At 39.2% G+C, this 19,084-nt stretch overlaps 2 protein-coding genes and 1 long non-coding RNA gene across 3 annotated transcripts; all 3 read right to left on the bottom strand.

The window, feature by feature from the left end:
- Nucleotides 1-555: 555 nt before the first annotated feature.
- On the bottom strand, nt 556-3,004 carry LOC122847147. The gene is made up of 4 exons (XR_006373346.1): nt 2,948-3,004; nt 1,128-1,212; nt 804-853; nt 556-691 (listed from the first exon to the last, which is right to left on the bottom strand). It is a non-coding gene; the product is annotated as an uncharacterized LOC122847147 (long non-coding RNA).
- Nucleotides 3,005-4,357: 1,353 nt separating this feature from the next.
- On the bottom strand, nt 4,358-7,286 carry mrps2 (mitochondrial ribosomal protein S2). The gene is made up of 4 exons (XM_044144557.1): nt 7,197-7,286; nt 6,845-6,961; nt 6,643-6,763; nt 4,358-5,059 (listed from the first exon to the last, which is right to left on the bottom strand). The coding sequence occupies exons 1-4, from the start codon at nt 7,219-7,221 to the stop codon at nt 4,513-4,515; spliced, it is 810 nt and encodes a 269-aa protein (XP_044000492.1). The 5' UTR covers nt 7,222-7,286; the 3' UTR covers nt 4,358-4,512.
- A 422-nt stretch (nt 7,287-7,708) lies between these two features.
- On the bottom strand, nt 7,709-18,629 carry ppp1r26 (protein phosphatase 1, regulatory subunit 26). Its single transcript, XM_044144556.1, is given in 5 exon segments — nt 7,709-8,073; nt 8,076-8,214; nt 8,299-8,413; nt 10,847-14,093; nt 18,445-18,629. Coding segments are annotated over 4 exon segments (3,480 nt in total). The 5' UTR covers nt 14,023-14,093; nt 18,445-18,629; the 3' UTR covers nt 7,709-8,023.
- Between the last annotated feature and the right edge of the window lie 455 nt (nt 18,630-19,084).

Below are 19,084 nucleotides of genomic sequence, written 5' to 3'. Positions count from 1 at the left end.
CAGCTTGTGTATAGCCGCGGCTCCACATTGTGAACGTCCACCCCTCTTTTGAATGAGATGTCTTTTACAATCCGTTCCAGGTTTTTCATGTTAGGTGTGGACTTTCTCATTGTCACGCGGCACTGTGAACAGAAAGTCTCCTTCAGCAACGACCTTGTTGTGGGGAGCGAGGAACTGACCGCTCTGGCTACCTGCCATGTCAGCAAAATAGCTGCAAAGTTTGGCTTTTTGTTAGCTCTAAGCCATGAGAATCAAATTGAACAGAAAGAAAGTGCATGAAAAATATCACACTGCCTTCAAAAGAGGTTTGAGTTTGAATTCCATTATTGGAATGAACAAACATTTCAGTTTGTTGTTTAGTAGATTTAAATCCACCAAAAAAGTGAGCTCAGCAGTAAAACATATTTTGTCTCTTAAATTAGTTTGAAAACACTGCATAAATTGATTATGCAAAAGGAAAACATGACAAGAGTAAAGATAAATGAACTTTTTATTGATTTAGGATATATATATATATATATATATATATATATATATATATATATATATATATATCTCAGCACAGCATCAGGAGATGTTTTCTCATTTAATATCTACCGTTTTCCTTATCTCCGTGAATTTTCCACTAATACCGCTTTGCTGCTGTCTTCAAATGACTATCGTCAGAACTGGGATCCATTTGGAAGAGCACCTGCAGAAACAGAATGAAAAGAGAAAATTAAAGTTTTGGTACTTTTCTGTTTCATGTAGCAACCCACATTCGCAAGTATTGTCTGGTTGACTCAAGAGCGACAAGCTCCTACCTGTGCCGGCCGAGGTGGACCGTACCGAAGGTGCGACCAACTCCTGTTTTCTTTTTGATGACAAACATGAGTGGAAAACAATCAACACCGCTCAAACTCCAATTTCAGAACTTCGTTGCATCTTTTTTGTGTGCAATAGCACAATCAAAATTGCGATTGTTATTTGGCCCGGTTCCATACTCAAAGCCCACTGAACGACGGGGAGTTAAGCTATCGAGAGCCTGTTTGCTTTCCGCCCACCTAATGCGCAGCAGAGCCACTTTAGGCCGAGCTGCGTCTCAAGGGGCGACGGTGACCGTTTGTTTACGGCCGTGAGCCTGTTACCGTTCAATGAGATGCGGTCCTTTCCCATCGGCTTCAGCGGTTTGAGTGAGGGCATAGCGACACATCTGCTGTTCTGCCCGTTTCCCTGCAAGAAAAGTAGCAGCACAGCATCAGATGTTTTCTCATTTAATAAAAGCTAAAAAAAAATTAAGTATTCATATTAGCTTGAGTTTTAAGATTACAACCAACAACTTGGATGTATTGTAGTGAGCCAGAATATATTGGATTTAATATGGCATTGACTCGAGAAATTTATTTGACAGTGATAGTGATGCTGCAAAGGATTGTGGGATGTTTAACTGAAGTATAAATATCAGCAAATGTCAATTTATCTGCCATAGCTGCTGCAAATAATAATGGACATCAATATTGGTACAAATATATTTTTTGTGACAGATCAAAAATAAAAATTGTCAATGGATAATTGTAAAGAGAAATAAATTAAAAAATAAAACCAATTTTGTTCTATGTACGCCATTAAGTAAAATCCACTATTCTATCCATCCATTTTCTAAAACCCTTGTACCGAAGCACTTCTGATCTGTATGCTGGCACATTACATCAATGTGAAAATGTGCTGAACATTTAAGACATACTCATTAATAACATTTTAATACTTTGTTAATGGGTCATTTTATCAATGGATTCTCGCACAACCTCCCCTTCAAGGTCATTCATTGTCTGGATGAGGCCCAAAAATGAATTTGACACTGGTGTAAACTAAAACAGGGTGGTGGCAGCACCATGCTGTGGGAATGCTCTTTATTTTTAGCAAGTCGGTCAGAGCAAAATACAAGGCAAAAAGTAAACCTATCAAAGGCGGCAAAAAAACCTACGAGTTGTAATATGAAATAATTTTTTAAGAAAGTTCAAGGGGATGGAATTTTTTAAAAAGGCACCTTACAGGAACTGTGCAAGAATGCAAAGTACAGTCCAAACTGAAGTCTAGCAAAGATCTAATGCATTCCGATGTCCCTATACTCCCAAAGAAATGAATCAATAAACAGATAAATAAATAAGTTGAGTAATTTAGGTAGATACGGTTTTATTTTAAACCTACATGGTGCCAGAGGAGGTACTGGTGTGAGCAGTCTTTACATTTCATAGCTGCAAGACGAATATTCTCTCACTTCTTTCTCTACTTTTTTCCCCCATTTAAGACAATAATCACAATGTGAGTTTCCACAGCTGTAAAAATTTCCAAACATACTCAAATACATTTCCTCTATTTTAAAACCACTGGGTGCGAAGGGGCCTCTTGCTTCACTTGTCATATTTCTGTTCACATGGGTTTATAAATAGGAACATTTTCAGCAGCCTCCTGTGGCCTGAGAGTCGATTTTGTTACTAATTTAACAGGTGAAGTGATATATGCAGGTTTAAATAAAGAATAAAAATATGACCAGCGTAAGAAAACAGTAAGTACACTTTATCCCAGATTAAGCAACCTGTTGTTTACGTGCTTAGCGAAAAATGTCCGATTTTTAAAGACAATTCAACCAAAAGAGGAATTAATCATTCACGACTCGAGAATGATTAATTCTCGAGTCGTGAATGATTAATTCAGTACAGTTAGTTCACGTACAACTAACTGTTGTACGTGAACAAACTTCGAGTTTAACATTAATTACATAAATATAGGAAGATTAAACAGCTAAATATAAATTACGCGAATTTATATTCGCAGTGTTTCTGGTCGGTATTTACAACCATGTCACGTTTTTAAGCGACGTGCTTATTGTGTTAAACGTAAATCTGCGAGACTGGGAAGAAACCCCATAAAGTTAACTTTATTCTACCACCACGCTGACTTTACTCACCACGCCGTCATTTCGAACCAGATTTAGCACAGAACAGTTTAAAACTACGGAAGCCGGAAGCAACCAAACAGCTGCGACGACGAGCAAGTCAAGCGTTGACGCCACACATCTAGTTTTTATTAATAAACAGCAAAAACGTTAATATATGATTATAATCATCCTCTTAATCCAGGACAACATGCATAAGGAGTCATAAGATAAAATTATACCGGACAAGGATCAAATATTAATTATTTTTGCCTTTATATCTGCTTAAGTTCATCTTAGCAGACTTAAAAACAAGCAAAACAATAACAATACATTTTTAACAGGTTTAAGGAAAATTCCAGAGCTTATATAAGCTTGCTTTACGCACTCAAATATAACGTGTTTATGTGGGAGCATCAATTTTTGGCAAAAGTTCAATCATTTATCTATAATTTTAGGTAAAGTTCGGTTTATGCCTTTTACTTACTCTACTCTGCACCAGCACCTCCGGAGGTAAAACAGATCCCAACTACACAGCTGCCACCAGAAAGTTGTTCTTAGACATGAAAGTCTCACATTGCTATCAATCTTCCAGAGTGATAAAATTGCATGTTATTTCATCATTCCGACCCCCACCTAAAACCCTTATTTTTTTTAAATCACTAAAATCCCAGAGTTGTTACTCATCTTGCTAGGTGAAACGTTCAGAATCTCCCGCATAATTCTCTTTTGAAAAAAATTATTTAAAATTTTCTAGGTATACGTTATCTGCTTAGATTAAAGCTGTAGTGATTACTCTAGCCCTATATTACGCCAATTTAGGCAGATTTTCAATTTATTATTTTCAATTCCTTGTAGACGCTATACTTCCAGCAACACATGATCAACTTTTATTTTTGTCCTCCTTTTCTTCTTATTAGAAAGACATTTTTGCACTAGGTATTTATTATTTAATAAAAAATAAATTCAGGAATTCTGATTAATCAGAAATTGTAAAACAAATAGACGTTAATATAGGATAACTTATCCTATATTAACGTCTATATTACTGCAGCATGAATCCTTAGATGTCATCTGGAATGGCTCAGCATCAAAACACTTTGAGTATCTGCTATTGTATAAACCTCCCAGACCATTCAGGTCTTCAGGTTCTGGTCAGCGCTTCAGTTCCTCTAATGGGGAAGAAACTGTCAGAAAACTGCAAAACAACCAAAACACTGAGTTCCTTTAAACCAACTGTTTACACCTGTCTTTGATTAGTAGTAAGTGGAACCTTGATCAACAGACTTGATGTGTATTTACTTGACGGACTATAATAAAATGTCATGTTTATTGCTCATTTCATAATTGAAGACTGTATGATGTTTTTATGATGCAAAGCACTTTGAGCCGCTTTGCTGAAACGTGATGAATTTGACATGAATAATTATGAGAAAACTCCTATTACAGTAACAAGATTTCTTTTTTAATGAGCAACATACACATAGTCCTGTGAAGTCAACCTTACAAGAAAGAAGTTATAATACAGTACGAGCTGCAGTTCTTTTTTCTTCTTTTCTTTTTCAAACTGCATCATCATCATCTCGTTAAAACATGAATCATGAGCTGGACGACGACAGCTCCGACAGGCTACGAAGGAGCTCCATCTGTTTTCGTTTGTCTTTGGCTCTGTTGATGGTCGTCTTGAACAGGCGGCAGTACAGCTCCATGGCAACCGGAGTGTCGTCGTTCCCTGGCACGGGGTAGGTGATCAAGCTGGGGTTGCAGTTGGAGTCCACCACGCCGACGGTGGGAATGTTCACCTTGCCGGCTTCCCTGATGGCCACGTGCTGCTGGAACACGTTGTTCAGCGTGGACAGGAAAACGACGAGGTCGGGCAGGCGGACTCCACGGCCGTACTGGACGTGAGCGTTGGTGAAGAGGCCCCCCTGCCAGTAGCGCGTGTGCGCGTACTCCCCGCACTCCTTGGCCGTGTTCTCCACCAGGTGGCAGAACTGGCGGCGGCGGCTGATGAAGAGGATGATGCCGCCGCCGTACGCGGTTTGAGCCGTGACGTCCAGGGCCCGCCGGAGGTGCGCCGCCGTCTTGTCCAGGTCGATGATGTCATAGTCCAAGCTGGAGTTGTACAGGTAAGGTTCCATGAGCCTAGAGGAAGGAGCGCATGTTACCGTTGTGAGAAAAGCACACTTCTTTTCAGAAAGCTAATGCTAATTTTTAGCCTTGCTTTCTGATGGAAATAATTAAACATGAATGTTGTTTGCTATGCTCTATACATTTTAACATTCTAAGAAGCTCCACTTGGTTTCAAATAAAAAAAAAAAAAAAAAAACATCCCGTCATTTTGTACCGTTTAATTTTAATTTCATGTTAGTCAAAGGGGATTTTTTTTTTCCATTTACACAAACACAGTGTGCAATCTTTCAACCATGCACTACTTTTTATTTTTTGTACGCATCCATTCAGGTCAGGACAGAAGTGCTTCCTTGCTTCTATGCAAACAGCACTTTGTGACTTTGTGCAATCAACCTGGGAAGTTAACTAGAAACTGCTTTGACTTTCAAAACAGGTCTTTCTTCTTTACTAAAATTGCAAATGAACAGATTAGTTTCCTGAATCTGTTTCCTAGGTGATCTGCGTGGTTGCTAAGGGCCATTTAACGCCACTGCTAAGGAGCAGCTTTGCACAGGTAAATTTCTTCAAGCCATGAAACACAACAAAAAGAGCCTGTATCTTTTATTTCAGCATATTGTATGTTCTGTTGCTACTCCAGATGTTCCCCAATGACGAATTTTACGAATTTTAACAATATAAAAATGGCCAGAATGATGGTCATTCAACAGTAGATTAGATTCACTTGGCTAAACTAAATTTTTTTGTGACACAATGACCACAAGCTTTACTGTATACCTTTAGGATTTTTTTGTGACACACCATCACAAAGTAGCGCATAATTTTGAAGAGGAAATGAAATAAAGCATTTTATTTTCTACAAGTAAGAACCTTTGAAGGTGATGGTGTCAGGTCAGTAAGAAAGTTTTGGAGGTGTTTAAACCAAGGTTAAGTTTTATAGCAGGTCTGCAAGTTTTGAACACCTGATGTGGGCCGATCCATATTGAATAATAGTAAGAGTGTGAAACCTTCTACAAAAAGATGGCTGTTCACTTCAAATGAGAAAGAGCTGCAGAAATGTAGAGCCCAGTGTGAGAATCTGTTGACATTATGACTATAAGTCATACGCACCAGAAATCATAGTGTATTACAACAAACACACAAGCATTACCCTTGACAGTTAGCAACAAGCCAATTTCATGCATTATGCTGTGTCAGTGTCAGCATTGCTAAGAAGTTGTATGGAGCTAAACACTGGGAAATCCTGGAAGAAAAATAACGAGGAGAATAACCTTTAGCAGGACAAGATACAACCTGGGCTAGTATTGAATGATTTAGAATGGCCTAAGACGTATTTCAACTGTAAATTTTGGGGAAAACGTTAGGCTCCAAGTTTGAGCTATTTTGAAGAACTTTAAAAGCTGTGCAAATTTGGTACAGAAATACCCCCCAAAGACTGGTAGCTGAAGTACTTATTTTTGCATTTACTTGCTTTAACATTAAAACCACACAGATATTCCAACTGGTTTCTGTACCCCATACATGCCTAAGTCACATATTAAGCATATTCTAGTGAGGTTTATATCCTACAGAAAAATCATACATTAAATCCTACAAACCTGTGCCTGCAGCCTTTCTTGTGTCCAAGATGCACTCTGGCGTCGAACAAGTCCTTCACAGTAAAAAGCTCCGACACACGGAAAGGGTCCTGTTTCTCTAGTGGCACAGCCAGTATTTTGTCTGAAATGGTTAAAACGGGCTTCAGCTGCAGTTTAGGAAAAATGTCATGCGTAAAGACATTGTTAGCAGGTAAAAACTCACCTCTGACGGAGTCAGTTTGCGGTTCAGGTGATACAACAGTGGATGCAGTGGCAAACTGATGTCCACTGTTGGATAATTTAACTACGGCACCCCGAACATGGCGCAACCCCAACAGACCTGAACGTGAGGCATAAATGAAGATTGAAGATTATTACTGAACATGAAAAAGGAGAAAGGCTGAAAACTGACACACTTGAAGTTGCTGTACAGGTTCCTGCTCTGCCCTGTCGGACAACGCTTATAGAAGAAACCACAGCGCAAAAAAAAAGATGTAAGTTTTTCTAATTAGAAAGCTCGGGACACCAACATGAAGCTTTCCACACACAGTAAAGTACAGTTTTCATGTACATACCTCTTGTAAGCGCCCGGGTAGCCATGTTTTACAGCAAAAGAAGGTCAACAAACTGCGCCTGCGTGATTGTAGTTTATTGTGCCGTAAAGAGGACGTTCTGTCGTGCCACAACACGTAAAACTACAACTTCCACAGTGCTACTCTTTTGTTGAACGTCAAAATTTTGGAAGGAACAAACAACGAGACATCACTAAAACTAATAACAAAACAAAGAATTACAAATAAATCATTACAAGCATGTCCTGAAGATAAATACATTTAAATAAAAATAATTTTAAATAGTCAATGAATAAAATAGACTAAACTATTTCCAAACAAACAGAAAAAAACAAGGACAAAACAAAATCATGAGCCATGACTATCATCTGGAAAGCTAAAATACAGAAAAAGAAAGTCATCACTTAAAGTAACTTAAAACTATAGCAAGCTAGAAAAAAAAGTTCCAAATTGAAAAAAGTAAGAATGTCAACATAAAGTTAAAGAGCAGTGACTCAAATTAAAGTAAAAAAAGGTTTCAGTTATTAATATGAAACAAAATGCATGTACAAGTATACCAGACAGAAAAATTAAAAAACTCTTAACAGGGACAAAACCCATAAAAGAAAACCATTTGCTATTAACAACTGAATCGTAACTTTCTTTAAAAACTTGGAACTTGAAAAAAAGCGATATTTTCTTCTACATCAAAGAAAAACTTGAGCTCATACTTAGATGCATAACATTTCCAATGAACCTCTGTTAGCCACATGAACAACTTCAAATATATTTATCAAGACCTTGCTAACTTCAAATATAACATACAACAGGGAAAACCAGATGTTATCCTGTTAAATCGAGTTTCCTGCCTCCTTTCTCCTGCAAAGAAAAAAAAGGAAAGACATTGTGGAGCATTTTCATAGATTCTGATCTTCCCTGGAGAAACTGCTGCTGGTAAACTCACTGGAACAAACCGAAGCTTTCTTTTGACATGCTGCAGTGTTGCTGTGTGCTCAGAAGAACAAGCGAGAGGCCATTTCCCCTGAAAGCACGGTTAAACACAACTCTTATTCTATGGATTTTGACGACAAATCACTTAAACTTTGCATCTTTGGAGAATTTGTACCTTGATGCATTTCCTAACCAGAAACTTCCAGTCGGACACCTTGCTTCTTTCCTCTGACGTAAGAGCTATGCATGGACTTATAGTGAGGCCAGGATCTATTTCTCTGGACAAAGACCTGAATGAGGCAGAGCAGAATGTCTTTCAAACCACAAACATCTGATTCCTTTCACATGTTATCTTTAATGGCTAATTAATCTGAATTGATTGCAACAAAACCTGATTATGTTCAGACTTGACTCTTTATTTTACACTTAAAAGATACAGCAAAAAGTTGTCTTTTAATCCAAAGACTGAAAGAAAACAAAAAAAAAAATTAAAAAATATTTACAAAAAAAGTCTGGAAATGCACAGCATGTTCAGTAATGATTCCATTTTTGTTCAACAAACAAAAATAAATAGCTTTTTGTCATAAAGAAAATCTTTGATATGACAAAGAAATGAGCACATAACAGATCACATGCAATAAGACAGAGAGGGTCGACGGCGACGTTTCAGTGGAATCTGGAACAACAATCTTCATCGTAGAGGTTACAAAGGTCTGACACAGTTAGTGGCGTTCCGCAGCAGCAGAGCTGTAAATGACTTTAAACGCACAGTTATACACAATAACATCTGATTGTTCCAAGACCTTAGTCATATTGAACGTAAACCTGGTGTCAAGAAATTTTTTCATCATTTCCATTTTGTAATGTCCCGTTAATCAGATGCCAGAGTGACCGGTGCCGCACACTGCCAGTCAGCTGGCAGAAGGAAAGTCGCTTACACGTTCATCTTGCTTACAAGAAAGACAAATGTGTCCGTTTTGAAATATTCCCAGTCGCAAAAACCATACATGGTAAATAAAGGCCTTGGATAATATTACCAAAACTATAATAACCAAGATGTCGCGTTATTCTAGCAGCAGTAGAAATAATCCTGTCTTTTCTGTTCAAAATATAAGCAATTCAATTATGTCATAGACGTTTGTTTTACATTTTATTGAGCTCGTTTCACTCAAAAAGGGTTTTGTACCCGAAAGAAATAAAACCTGAACAGAGCTTTAGAAGCAAAGATATTTAATGCTTTGATTTTGTGTGGTGATGATGATAAGACCAATTGTGGCAGAGACAAGAAAATGAAGAAATGATCACAATAAAGATACAAAGAGGTGGTTTATTAACCTCGCAGACATTTCATAACCCATTTATCTTGCATATTTTCAAAGAACTGAAGTCCATCTGGTCCAACCTTCAGTGTAGAAAAAGCCACTTCTGTTTTGTTTGTTTTCCTCCACCAAAGCAATTCTGATGCTAAACCAAGGCAGTTTCTACACTTAGCTTTTAGAGTTAGTTTTATAAACTCAGTTAAAAAACAGTTTCGTTTTACGTTTTTAAAAAAAGGAGCTCAGTTCCATGTGGTATTATTATTAGTAAATGTTTGTCCTTCCCTCTATTCCATTCTAACTTTCTGTAAAGGATCACAGAACTGAGGGAGTTTTAACTACAGAAATTCTGATTTTTCTCCATATTCAGCAAACAAATTTTTAAATATCAAGCTGCTTGATTTCAACAATCTGTGACCGTGGATTTATGATTTGAGTCGTACTATACTATATTTTAGTTTTTTCTTCTGATTTAGAACTCCAATTGCAACAAAAGAAAGCTCAGTAAAATAAAAATAAAAATTTAAGTAAAAACGTAATTTATATTTTAGACATGTGGCTCAGAAGATTGTATTTTATGGTTTTCTGTCCTTCTGGGGTTAAGTACATTAAATTTTCCTATGACACAGGCATCCTATTTTGCTTCTGGAAACGGAAAAAAATTGCTGTGAAGCAAGCAATAGCTCAGGTTCAACACTGGAAAAGATTTGGTGGGGGAAAAAAATAAACAGTTGAAGAAATGTGGGGAAAAACAGTAAATTCTCTTCCTGGAGAAGTTAGTCAAAGGCTATTTTTAAATCAACTCACAATGATTTACTGTAATAATACATTTTTGCGCAGTGGTCTGTTTTTTAACCCAGATTTTGTTTTATTTTGACTTGACAAAGAAAAAAACATTACATTTTATCTACTGCATGTATGATGAATGAACACAATAACGAAATACACGGTTAATCTCGACTCTTTAGTATGAAAGACTGATAGATCGCTCAAAAGATACTCATTTCATGTAATATTTTTTAAAATCATTTTGCTACCCTGCATTCCCAAGTGGTGATATAAAAAAAGATCAGCCCAAATTTTTTACTTGTTTTTTTTTGTTTAAAGTTATTATGACATTGTCTTGGTGGTGCAACTTCATATTCTTGTACCAAAACTCCACTGTATTGCTTCTCAAAGAATTAAGGATATGAAATAATACTAGAGCACAAAAATGGGATGGTGCCACTGTGTTACACATTTTATATAAAAAGAGAGCATGTTTTGTTTCGATATATTAACAAGTATTCCCTTAGATTCTGTACATGAATGAGCTTAAGAAACATATCAATTAGCAGGGCGACATTAGGAAGTTAACAAATAGAACTATGATGCTGTTGAGGAATAGTGATCAAAGCAAATACTTACAACGCTGGAAAGCCCTGCATCTTATCTGGATCTCTCCTGCTGTCTGATTCACAATCTGACTCATCTATAAACTCTTCATCCTTTCTGTCTTGATCAGCTCCTTCATCACTAGTCTTCGTGCTCTTGCCTTCTCTTTTTCGCTCTCTCAGCGAGTCTGCCTTCTCCTTTCCCTCACTCCTTTCCCTGCTTTGAACCTGGACGTGGTTGGTCCTGTTAGTTTCCAGCTCTACAAACACACTCTTGTCCTTAGGCACATGCACCGTACTCGCCCGCCCTTCTTCCATGGAGAACTGGGACCTGTTGCCAGGCGTAAGGCTATGTGTAAAGGTCATCTTTGAATGCTGCCTAGCAGCAGAGAAAAATTTCAAAACAGGGGGTCTAGCTGTGACATTTGCACCTGTCTCCGTAGAGGCAGAAAACGGTGCTCTGCTGCTCCTTGAAGAACACCAGCCGGCAGCCGGAATCTGTGTTTTTAGGTCCGTATTTTCTGATGAAGTGTCTCGTCTCTCCGAAGAGGTGATGTGAAAAGGAGTCCGGCTTAGAGCCCTTGGGTTGGGAATTGGAAGCCCCAGGCTCTGGCGCCACTTAATTGACTCTGCAAGGGAGTGAGCATAGTTGGGACTTGAAGCTGGTTGACCTCTTTCTGCCTGTTGGCTGCCATTGATTAGGCCATCTCTGGCAGTGTTGGGCCTCCTTTGCTGGTTCTTCGTTGCTCCTGCGCCATCGGCCGGCTCCAGAAGACTGGGACTGCAGGACTGGACCAAAGAGGCACGTGACTGTGGGCTGGCAGACGAGATTTCAGGACAGAACCTCTGTTGGGTCCCTACTTGAGATGCAGCGACAGCACTGGTGTGTTTTGGAGAAATCTCAGCCAGCTGAGTCTCCGGTTTGAAGTCTTTAAGTGGAAATTGAACCTCTGAATCTGGAACCACAGGGGATCCGTTTCTACACAAAGCTCCATCTTTACCTTTGTCTCCTGTGGAAACTTTGGCCTTCTCAGCTAGAAACCTTCTTATCTCTTGCTCTATGCTGTCATCACTGTCTACTGAGCTGCTCTCATCGTCCGTTCGATGAAGGGATTCAACAGTTTGCAGTGATTTAGTTTCTAGTGTTTCCCCTCCCACAATGTCTGCTGTATCACCCTCCTTACATTTATCTATTTGCTTTTGTTGTGAGACATTATTTTTACTGAATCCACACTTGTCTTTTACGTCATCGTCGCCCCCAGGTACTTTTTTCAAAGCACTACACTTGGAGCCAGGCTCGTGTTTGAACTTTCTGTTGGGTAAAGCATTTCCCATCAGCGGTTCTTCATCTTTGATGCACTTCCTCTGTTTCTTTTTCATGTCTTTGATCTTTTTCTTAGATTTCTTTTTTGTCTTTAGCAGGTCTTTGATCGCAGTGTCGAGGTCCTCGTCACTGTCAAGTGAACTGCTTTTGTCTCCGCTTTGGTCTGCCTGCTGTAATGCTGTGCTTGGTTGGGGTTGACTTCTCTGCAGAAGTGTCAAGGCGTTAGATCCTTGTGCGTGCTCAGTAGTTTTTTTACATTTGTCATCAGCTCCTGACATGTTCGCCATAGTCATGCTTTTCTCCTTCTGTTTTCGTTTCTGCGTTAAAGACAGCCTTTGTGATTTCTGTTGAATAGAGGCATCTTTTCCTTTCCCCTTCTCTGGATCAACAATGCCACAAGGCTCTTCCACAGCGGGTGGCTGTTTATGCGTTTGGGCTTTCTGCTCAAGAAATTTTCTGATTTCTTGCTCAATCCCATCCTCACTATCAATGGAACTGTCGTTGCTTTCTTCATATCGGTGTCTGTCAGGAAGAGAGGACATTGTGGAAGGTTGAGCCGGAGCACACGTAGCGAGGGCAATGCCCTGATGGAAGGCTCCAGGCATTACGGTTTTGGAAATGTCCAGTATTGCTTCAGCACACATCAGTTCTGCTGTGGTGTTAACTTTGGAAGGAGCGGGAGCTGACTGCTCTGTAGTCTCTACTTTTGTAGAAGGTAGTCCATTTCCCTTGACCCTGGGGTTGAATGACAGTGAAGTCTTGGGTTTGGAAACAAATGGAGGGTGAGTCTGTTTCCCTGGTTGAACTTTTTTTCTCTTCAGTTTGTTTTTCTTCATGTCATCAGAGTTTCTACTTCCAGTAGCATGTACCGCTAACTTGATGGGGGCTTTCGGCTTGCAGAACAGTTGCTTCTGGGGGCTATTCTCTTTCTGTTGCTCAAGTTGGTAGCTCCGGATAGCTTCTTCAATCCCATCATCGCTGGTGGAGTCTGAATCTTCTTGGAATGTTTGTGGATTAAAGGCTTCCCTTTTGCTCTGCTCGTTTTTCTCTAACTGGTATCTTTGAATGGCTTCCTCAATGCCATCGTCACTACTGGAATCATTCAGGTCTTCCTCCATCTTTGGCATTACTGGGTACGTTAGAGTGCTGTTGAAGAACCTGATGGTTTCAGAGGGACTCCTCCATTGTTCTTCAGAACAGAGTAAGCTATTGGCTGAACTTTTATCCACCTCAATGTTTTCATCCCGCGAAGCCTTATTCTTGATATACTTTTTTAAAGGTATAGCAGCTGCTGTAATAGGAGTCTCTGATTTCATACTTACTGGGAACTTTCTACTGGATATGAAGGACGAGTTCCCTTCAGAGTTTTGCTTGGCAAATTCAAAGGGCGGTGAATTTTTCCTTGGAATTTTGGACGACTGAAGGGAAGTGGAAGATGTTCCAGCCTTGCGTTTGTGACCATCCTTTTCTTTCAGGTACTCCATTATTGCCTCCTCAATTCCTCTGTCTACTGAATCGTCACTGTCGGAGTCACTGTTATCATGTTTTGTCGTGGAAGAAAAACGGGCGTGTGGGTTTTCAGTGGGCCTTTTTGTTTTCATCTTGGCTCCCACATAGTTACCCACTGCAGCCTTGCACACTTGCGTATGGCGCTCCTGTCCTGGTAGCATGTTTGCCTCGATCTCATCGCCCATCTCGAGTGAGGACTGGCTACTCCTGAGGCTCTCTATGATCATCTGGACCTTATTCGAGATTGGTGTGCCTCTGGTGGACAAGTCTGTGTCAGTGTCATTGAAGCAAACTGGAAGGCTAAAGCCTCCAGGTGTTCCACATCGTCTCCATTCTGTTTCTGTCGCTGCGATAGGAGGTACATTCATCAAATACATTCTAGAGGAGTGTGGGGAGTTCCTCGAGCATCCGAGGGTAACAGCCTCTGACAACAGTTACATGGTCCAGTCTGGGGGTGGAAGACAGAAACAGAAATTGTTTCAATAAATTGAGAGGGAAAAAAATGATAAAGAATGACTTTTTGAAATATATTTCATTTAGAGGTGAAATTTTTAAATAAAGTTTAATCAGTGTACATAATTAACTGCATTTTAATCAAAGATCATAGACAAACTATAAAACATTCTCAGTTCAAAAACCATTTTAGCTGCTAAATTATTAAATAAATAGACATGAGTTCTACGTAAAGACATTTGTTGACTTTAGTGATATTTAGGTTATTATAACATCGGATTGATGCACAGCGCTATTATATCTGTTTCAGGAATCCTGATCATTCATGTCACCTCTTTGAAAAAATACTTCTATAGAAACGTGGTCTGTGGATGCTGACATTAGCGTTGGAGATGTCTGTGCTTGCAGCAACATATTTTGCACTGACATTGGTATTTCAGGGTAGATAAGCTTCGGTGATAGGCTAACTCCGTCTTGCACAACAACAGTCATTTCCACCATCTGATATGAGGATTTTTTTAAAGCAAAGACTAACCCCAGGGGGCCAAGAGAAGCATCTTTGTTGTCTATCTTTGCTATTTGTGGTTGTCACTTCTGCATTACAGAAGATGTGTCAATACAAAAGTTCTAGCCAGTAGTAAAAAAAAAAGTGATTAATTGCATAAAATTGCATAATCAAAATCAATGCTTTAAAGTCTCGACCCTAAATTCAAAATTGATGAGAAATTTAAGAGGCTCCTGCAACACATGCAACTGATTAAGTGATATACAATAATCACAGCATTGAGAAGAGGTTTTTGATATATTTTTTAAAACAACCTCAGCTGTGACAAAGATGGCTGCACAAGAACCAGAGAGACAAGAGAGCTGCATCAAAAGTAGTGTCTTGGTCCATCAGGTCTCCATAACAATAATTTATAATTAATTTATTTAATTGTGGAACGCACTGTACAGAAAAGATGCACCGATGTACATGGTCAAACTGAACTAGCCAAGGATATTGATCTATTCTCGTTAGAAAAACATTTACTGTGAAACAGGGGAAGATTGAGTCGAGCTGTATCGTCTATCACGCAAAGAGAAACTTATTTCAGCTTACAAAAAAAATATAAAAAATGACGGCACACACCCTGCCCCAGTTGTACACAACAGTAACGTTGAAACGCTGCACTATGGCTGCAGGCTTGGTTGATTTTCATTGTTACTCCTCACGTGTGTTTCGGTGGCTTCGTTTAACTTGGAGACCAGTCAGACAAGTTAGGGGCAACGTCTGGCAAAATAACTTGTGGTATGTGATCCCTGTCCCACAGCGTGACGGTTTGCATGCACACCAATGCAATCTGACAGGTGTTTACGACAAAATATGAAAAGGGAACTGTATTACCGTAATGAGGTAAATGAAAATAGCTCACTTAAACAATACATCACAAATATTTACAATGAGCATTTCCCAAACATACTGATAATGTCATCTCCCCGTAAGTGCTAAAACACCCCTTCTAAACACACTTTAGGTTACACATATAATTAGCATGCATGTTCATTCACTGTCTTAAAAGGGAGGTTTTGGGTTTTTTTCTTTCTTTTTTACGCGAGGTTGTGCCTAAAGTTTATTAGTTACCATCTTATTAGGTAGCTCTCTCGGCATACTAATTAAGTGTAAATGCAGATTTGTTGATTTTGGAGAACATTTAGTCTGAGAGGAGTTAAGGTGTTTGCCTTGGATGGTTATATACACAGAAGCTGACAAATATTTACGTAGAAAATTAAGCTTGGCGGTGGTACGCCACCAACCATCTTCCAGTCTCAAACACATACTCAGAACAGAGCATGTTAAGCTTTCCGGGTCAAAGCATCTGTCTAACAGAAAAGTGGGGCTATGCAAAATTTAATAAAACATTGTTTTTATACTACTTTACTTTTAGTTAGCTAGTTTATTTGACCAGAGAAGTAATTCACAAGCTACACTCTAAGAACATGTTTTGCACAAGAAGATCATCAGTGTTGCAAAGCCTTCAAACTTCTTTTTAAAAAATCTTTAATTGGTTCACTTAATGTGAACATGGTGAGAGTTTACGGGTTCATAAAATAGCATTATTGTTATAACCATTTACAGTTTTTCTAATGTCAAATAACACTCCTGATGTTTGCACATCTCACATATTTTTGTACATGTTTTTTTTGCAATTCTTGTAGATAGTCTGTTATGCACAGGTTTGCGTACACATTTTATATATATTTTTTAATTATTTAAGTCTGTTGCACGTTTCTTAAGAGTCAGAGTACACAATTTTTATTAGCTGCACAATATTTTACTATGCTATAAATTTGCCCATAGTATGTTTTTTTATTATTATTATTTCTGTTTTTTGTGTGTATGAAGGTGTAAATCTGCATGCTCTGACTTACAGATTTACACCTTGCTAGAAGTAAGCCTGAATTTCCCCCTGAGGAACAATAAAGTTTACTTCAATTCTGTTATGTTCAATTCTGTCCTATAAACCTTAACATCATTTTTGAGTCAAGAGTCTACTTCTTAGACAAGCAGTTAATTTCAGTCGCTGGGTCTACCTGACGTAGATTCCTAAATATAAAATGAATTAACTACAAGAGCTAAGAAATAAGCTACTTATCAGCTTTTAACAGAACTTCACCTAAAAATCTTGAACTATCCCTTTAAAGATAAACGACAATGTTACACAGCCTTAAAATTATATAAAAGGCAACAACAAGATGATTTTCTTTTTAAACATCACATATATCAGATCTAAACTTGGAATCCAGAACTTTCTGTTTTGCTTGGGTGTAAAGGTAGATAGTGGCCCGTTTCTTTTAGCATGAAGACTGAAGCGGATTGTAAAATTTCACACAGTGAAGAAAATAGAGAGGGAGGTCAACAAAGCCTCCAAAACCTAATGGTAGAGAACTGCAGCAAAGAATGGAGTCGTGGGAGCTGCCAAGTCCCCATAACAATCATTAGATGTTATCTATATGCAAACTAGTTATTTGGGCTGTATGTCAGAATAAATCATTTCCTGTTCCACCATCAAGAATAACCGTTACATTTAGCTAAACTCTACAAGACCTTTAACTGCAATGAGCATTTTAAGGAACACACACATTGTTTTGGCTAAATAGTTTGAATATGAAGGAAAACATCTCAAGCATATAAGTATAGTGGAGGTTCTGTGATCCTGGGGGCCTGTTTCTCTTTCACAGTCCAAAGGACCATATTTGGAATATCAGGTTAAAAAACTGGATGACTTTATCAGAAAACCAAATAAGTAGACAGTGTGGTTTTAAGCGGTATATTAGTTGGAGACATAAGTTCAAACGAACACAAAGTGAAATTAGTCATCTTCCATACAGCACACGTGTTAGTCTTGCTGCTAGCTTTACTCCACAGATAAATGTTATAAAAGAAACAATACGATCAATGAGTATCAGACGAAACTTTTTTTATTTTTGGTGGATAAAGAAAGGGAACAGACATGTTCAGTCAGACATCTGCCACGCAAAAGAGACGCTGTGCCGAAAACTTCATTCTGTCCGCCCCGACCGTAAAGCCGCCCTTCCAGTTCAGTGTGCAAAGACAACCCGGGTGACTTGCCCGAAGAGCAAAGCCAACATACAGAACTCCAACACCACCCCAAATGAGGATCACAACCTGCTGAAACCAAACCAGTGTAGCGTGAAAACAGCGACACGAAACCACAGCTGGTCTCCAAAGACGCCCAGCTGAAAACTGGCGAGAAGCGCATTTACCGAGTTTTAAAAACGTCACATCGTAGTGTGCCAACTTTGTCTGCTATATTACAAAGAAAGTTTTAAAAGGACACTCCCCAACATCAGCAGGCAGATGTTTTTATTGCCTAGCCAAACATGTCGCCGCGTCTGTTTTACCTCCCGATCCCTTCCTGGACTGCTACAGAGCAACACCGGCTGCCCCCGTAACCCTCTAGCGGCGCGGACCGCTTCAATGCCCGGCGTGCATACGTAGGAGACTCCGCAGAGCAACCATGTTTCCTCGCACCGGCCACGGTTGTCAAAACCCACGTTGCTCCCTCGATAACGCCTCTGGTCGTGAGTAGGGGTCGTTAACGCGTTATGGTGAAAGCGGCAGGAGGGTTTTTTAAAATAGAAAGACTAGGATGGTGTGAAACAGTGGAGCAATAAGCGAGGTGAGTCGGCGACTTGAAAGACACAAGCGGGCCTCCCGGCTGCTGCAGCCCCGGCATTTTCTCCGGCGAAGAAAGCCTTTGTACACAGTCGCGGTACACCGTCCTGTGCTCGGTTGTTTTACACGAAATATCTAACATAGATGTCAGTACATATGTTCGACCCACCTGAATGCGACTCGATGCGAATCATGGGAGAAATGAGTGCTTTTCGTCGTGCCGCTGGTGGAGATATTTCGGTGTCCGTCAGTGGCTCGCTCGCAGCCTGAAGCTCTCGCTGTCGAGTCCCCCTCCTCCGCTCCGACTACCGGGCGGACAAGCTTCCTCTAACCCTCAGTCCAACCAACCATAGACCCATTCAAATATGACATCGACGGACCTACCCGGAAAACATTTACACTTACATATTCAAGCGAGTACATTATCCCCCCCAAAAATAAAAATACATATAACATCGTTATTTGAATTTATTTATTTATTAAAGGCTTTGACTAAACATTTGTAAAAGCTCTATTTTAGTAAGGCCAGAAGTGAAAAACTAATGTGAGAAGTAGAGCATTAATCTGTTTTTAAGGGTTAAAATAAATTTCTATAAAGATATAGTTGATTTACAGACTACTTGTAACTTACAGACAACTTATATAACTTTATCTCCTGAGCCAACTCCCAGTTAAGTTCATTACTGATATCAACTATACAGTTTTAACTGGCGCATTTTTACAGTGCAATATTATTAAATGCACTGTTCCTTGCAAGGAACACTGCACAATTTCTGCACTGTCCTTTTCCTTATACATTCCTATTATAC

The sequence above is a fragment of the Gambusia affinis genome, linkage group LG17 (assembly GCF_019740435.1).
Source record: "Gambusia affinis linkage group LG17, SWU_Gaff_1.0, whole genome shotgun sequence".
NCBI lineage: Eukaryota > Metazoa > Chordata > Actinopteri > Cyprinodontiformes > Poeciliidae > Gambusia > Gambusia affinis.
Note: the sequence above shows the minus strand (reverse complement) of the source record. Positions and strands in the feature narration are given on the sequence as shown.

Coding starts and splice junctions, on each gene's coding strand:
- mrps2 (XM_044144557.1), bottom strand. CDS start 7,221: ATGGCTACCCGGGCGCTTACAAGAG. Junction 6,764..6,844: donor GCAAACTGACTCCGTCAGAG/GTGAGTTTTTAC, acceptor TAACCATTTCAG/ACAAAATACTGGCTGTGCCA. Junction 5,060..6,642: donor AAGAAAGGCTGCAGGCACAG/GTTTGTAGGATT, acceptor TCCTTCCTCTAG/GCTCATGGAACCTTACCTGT.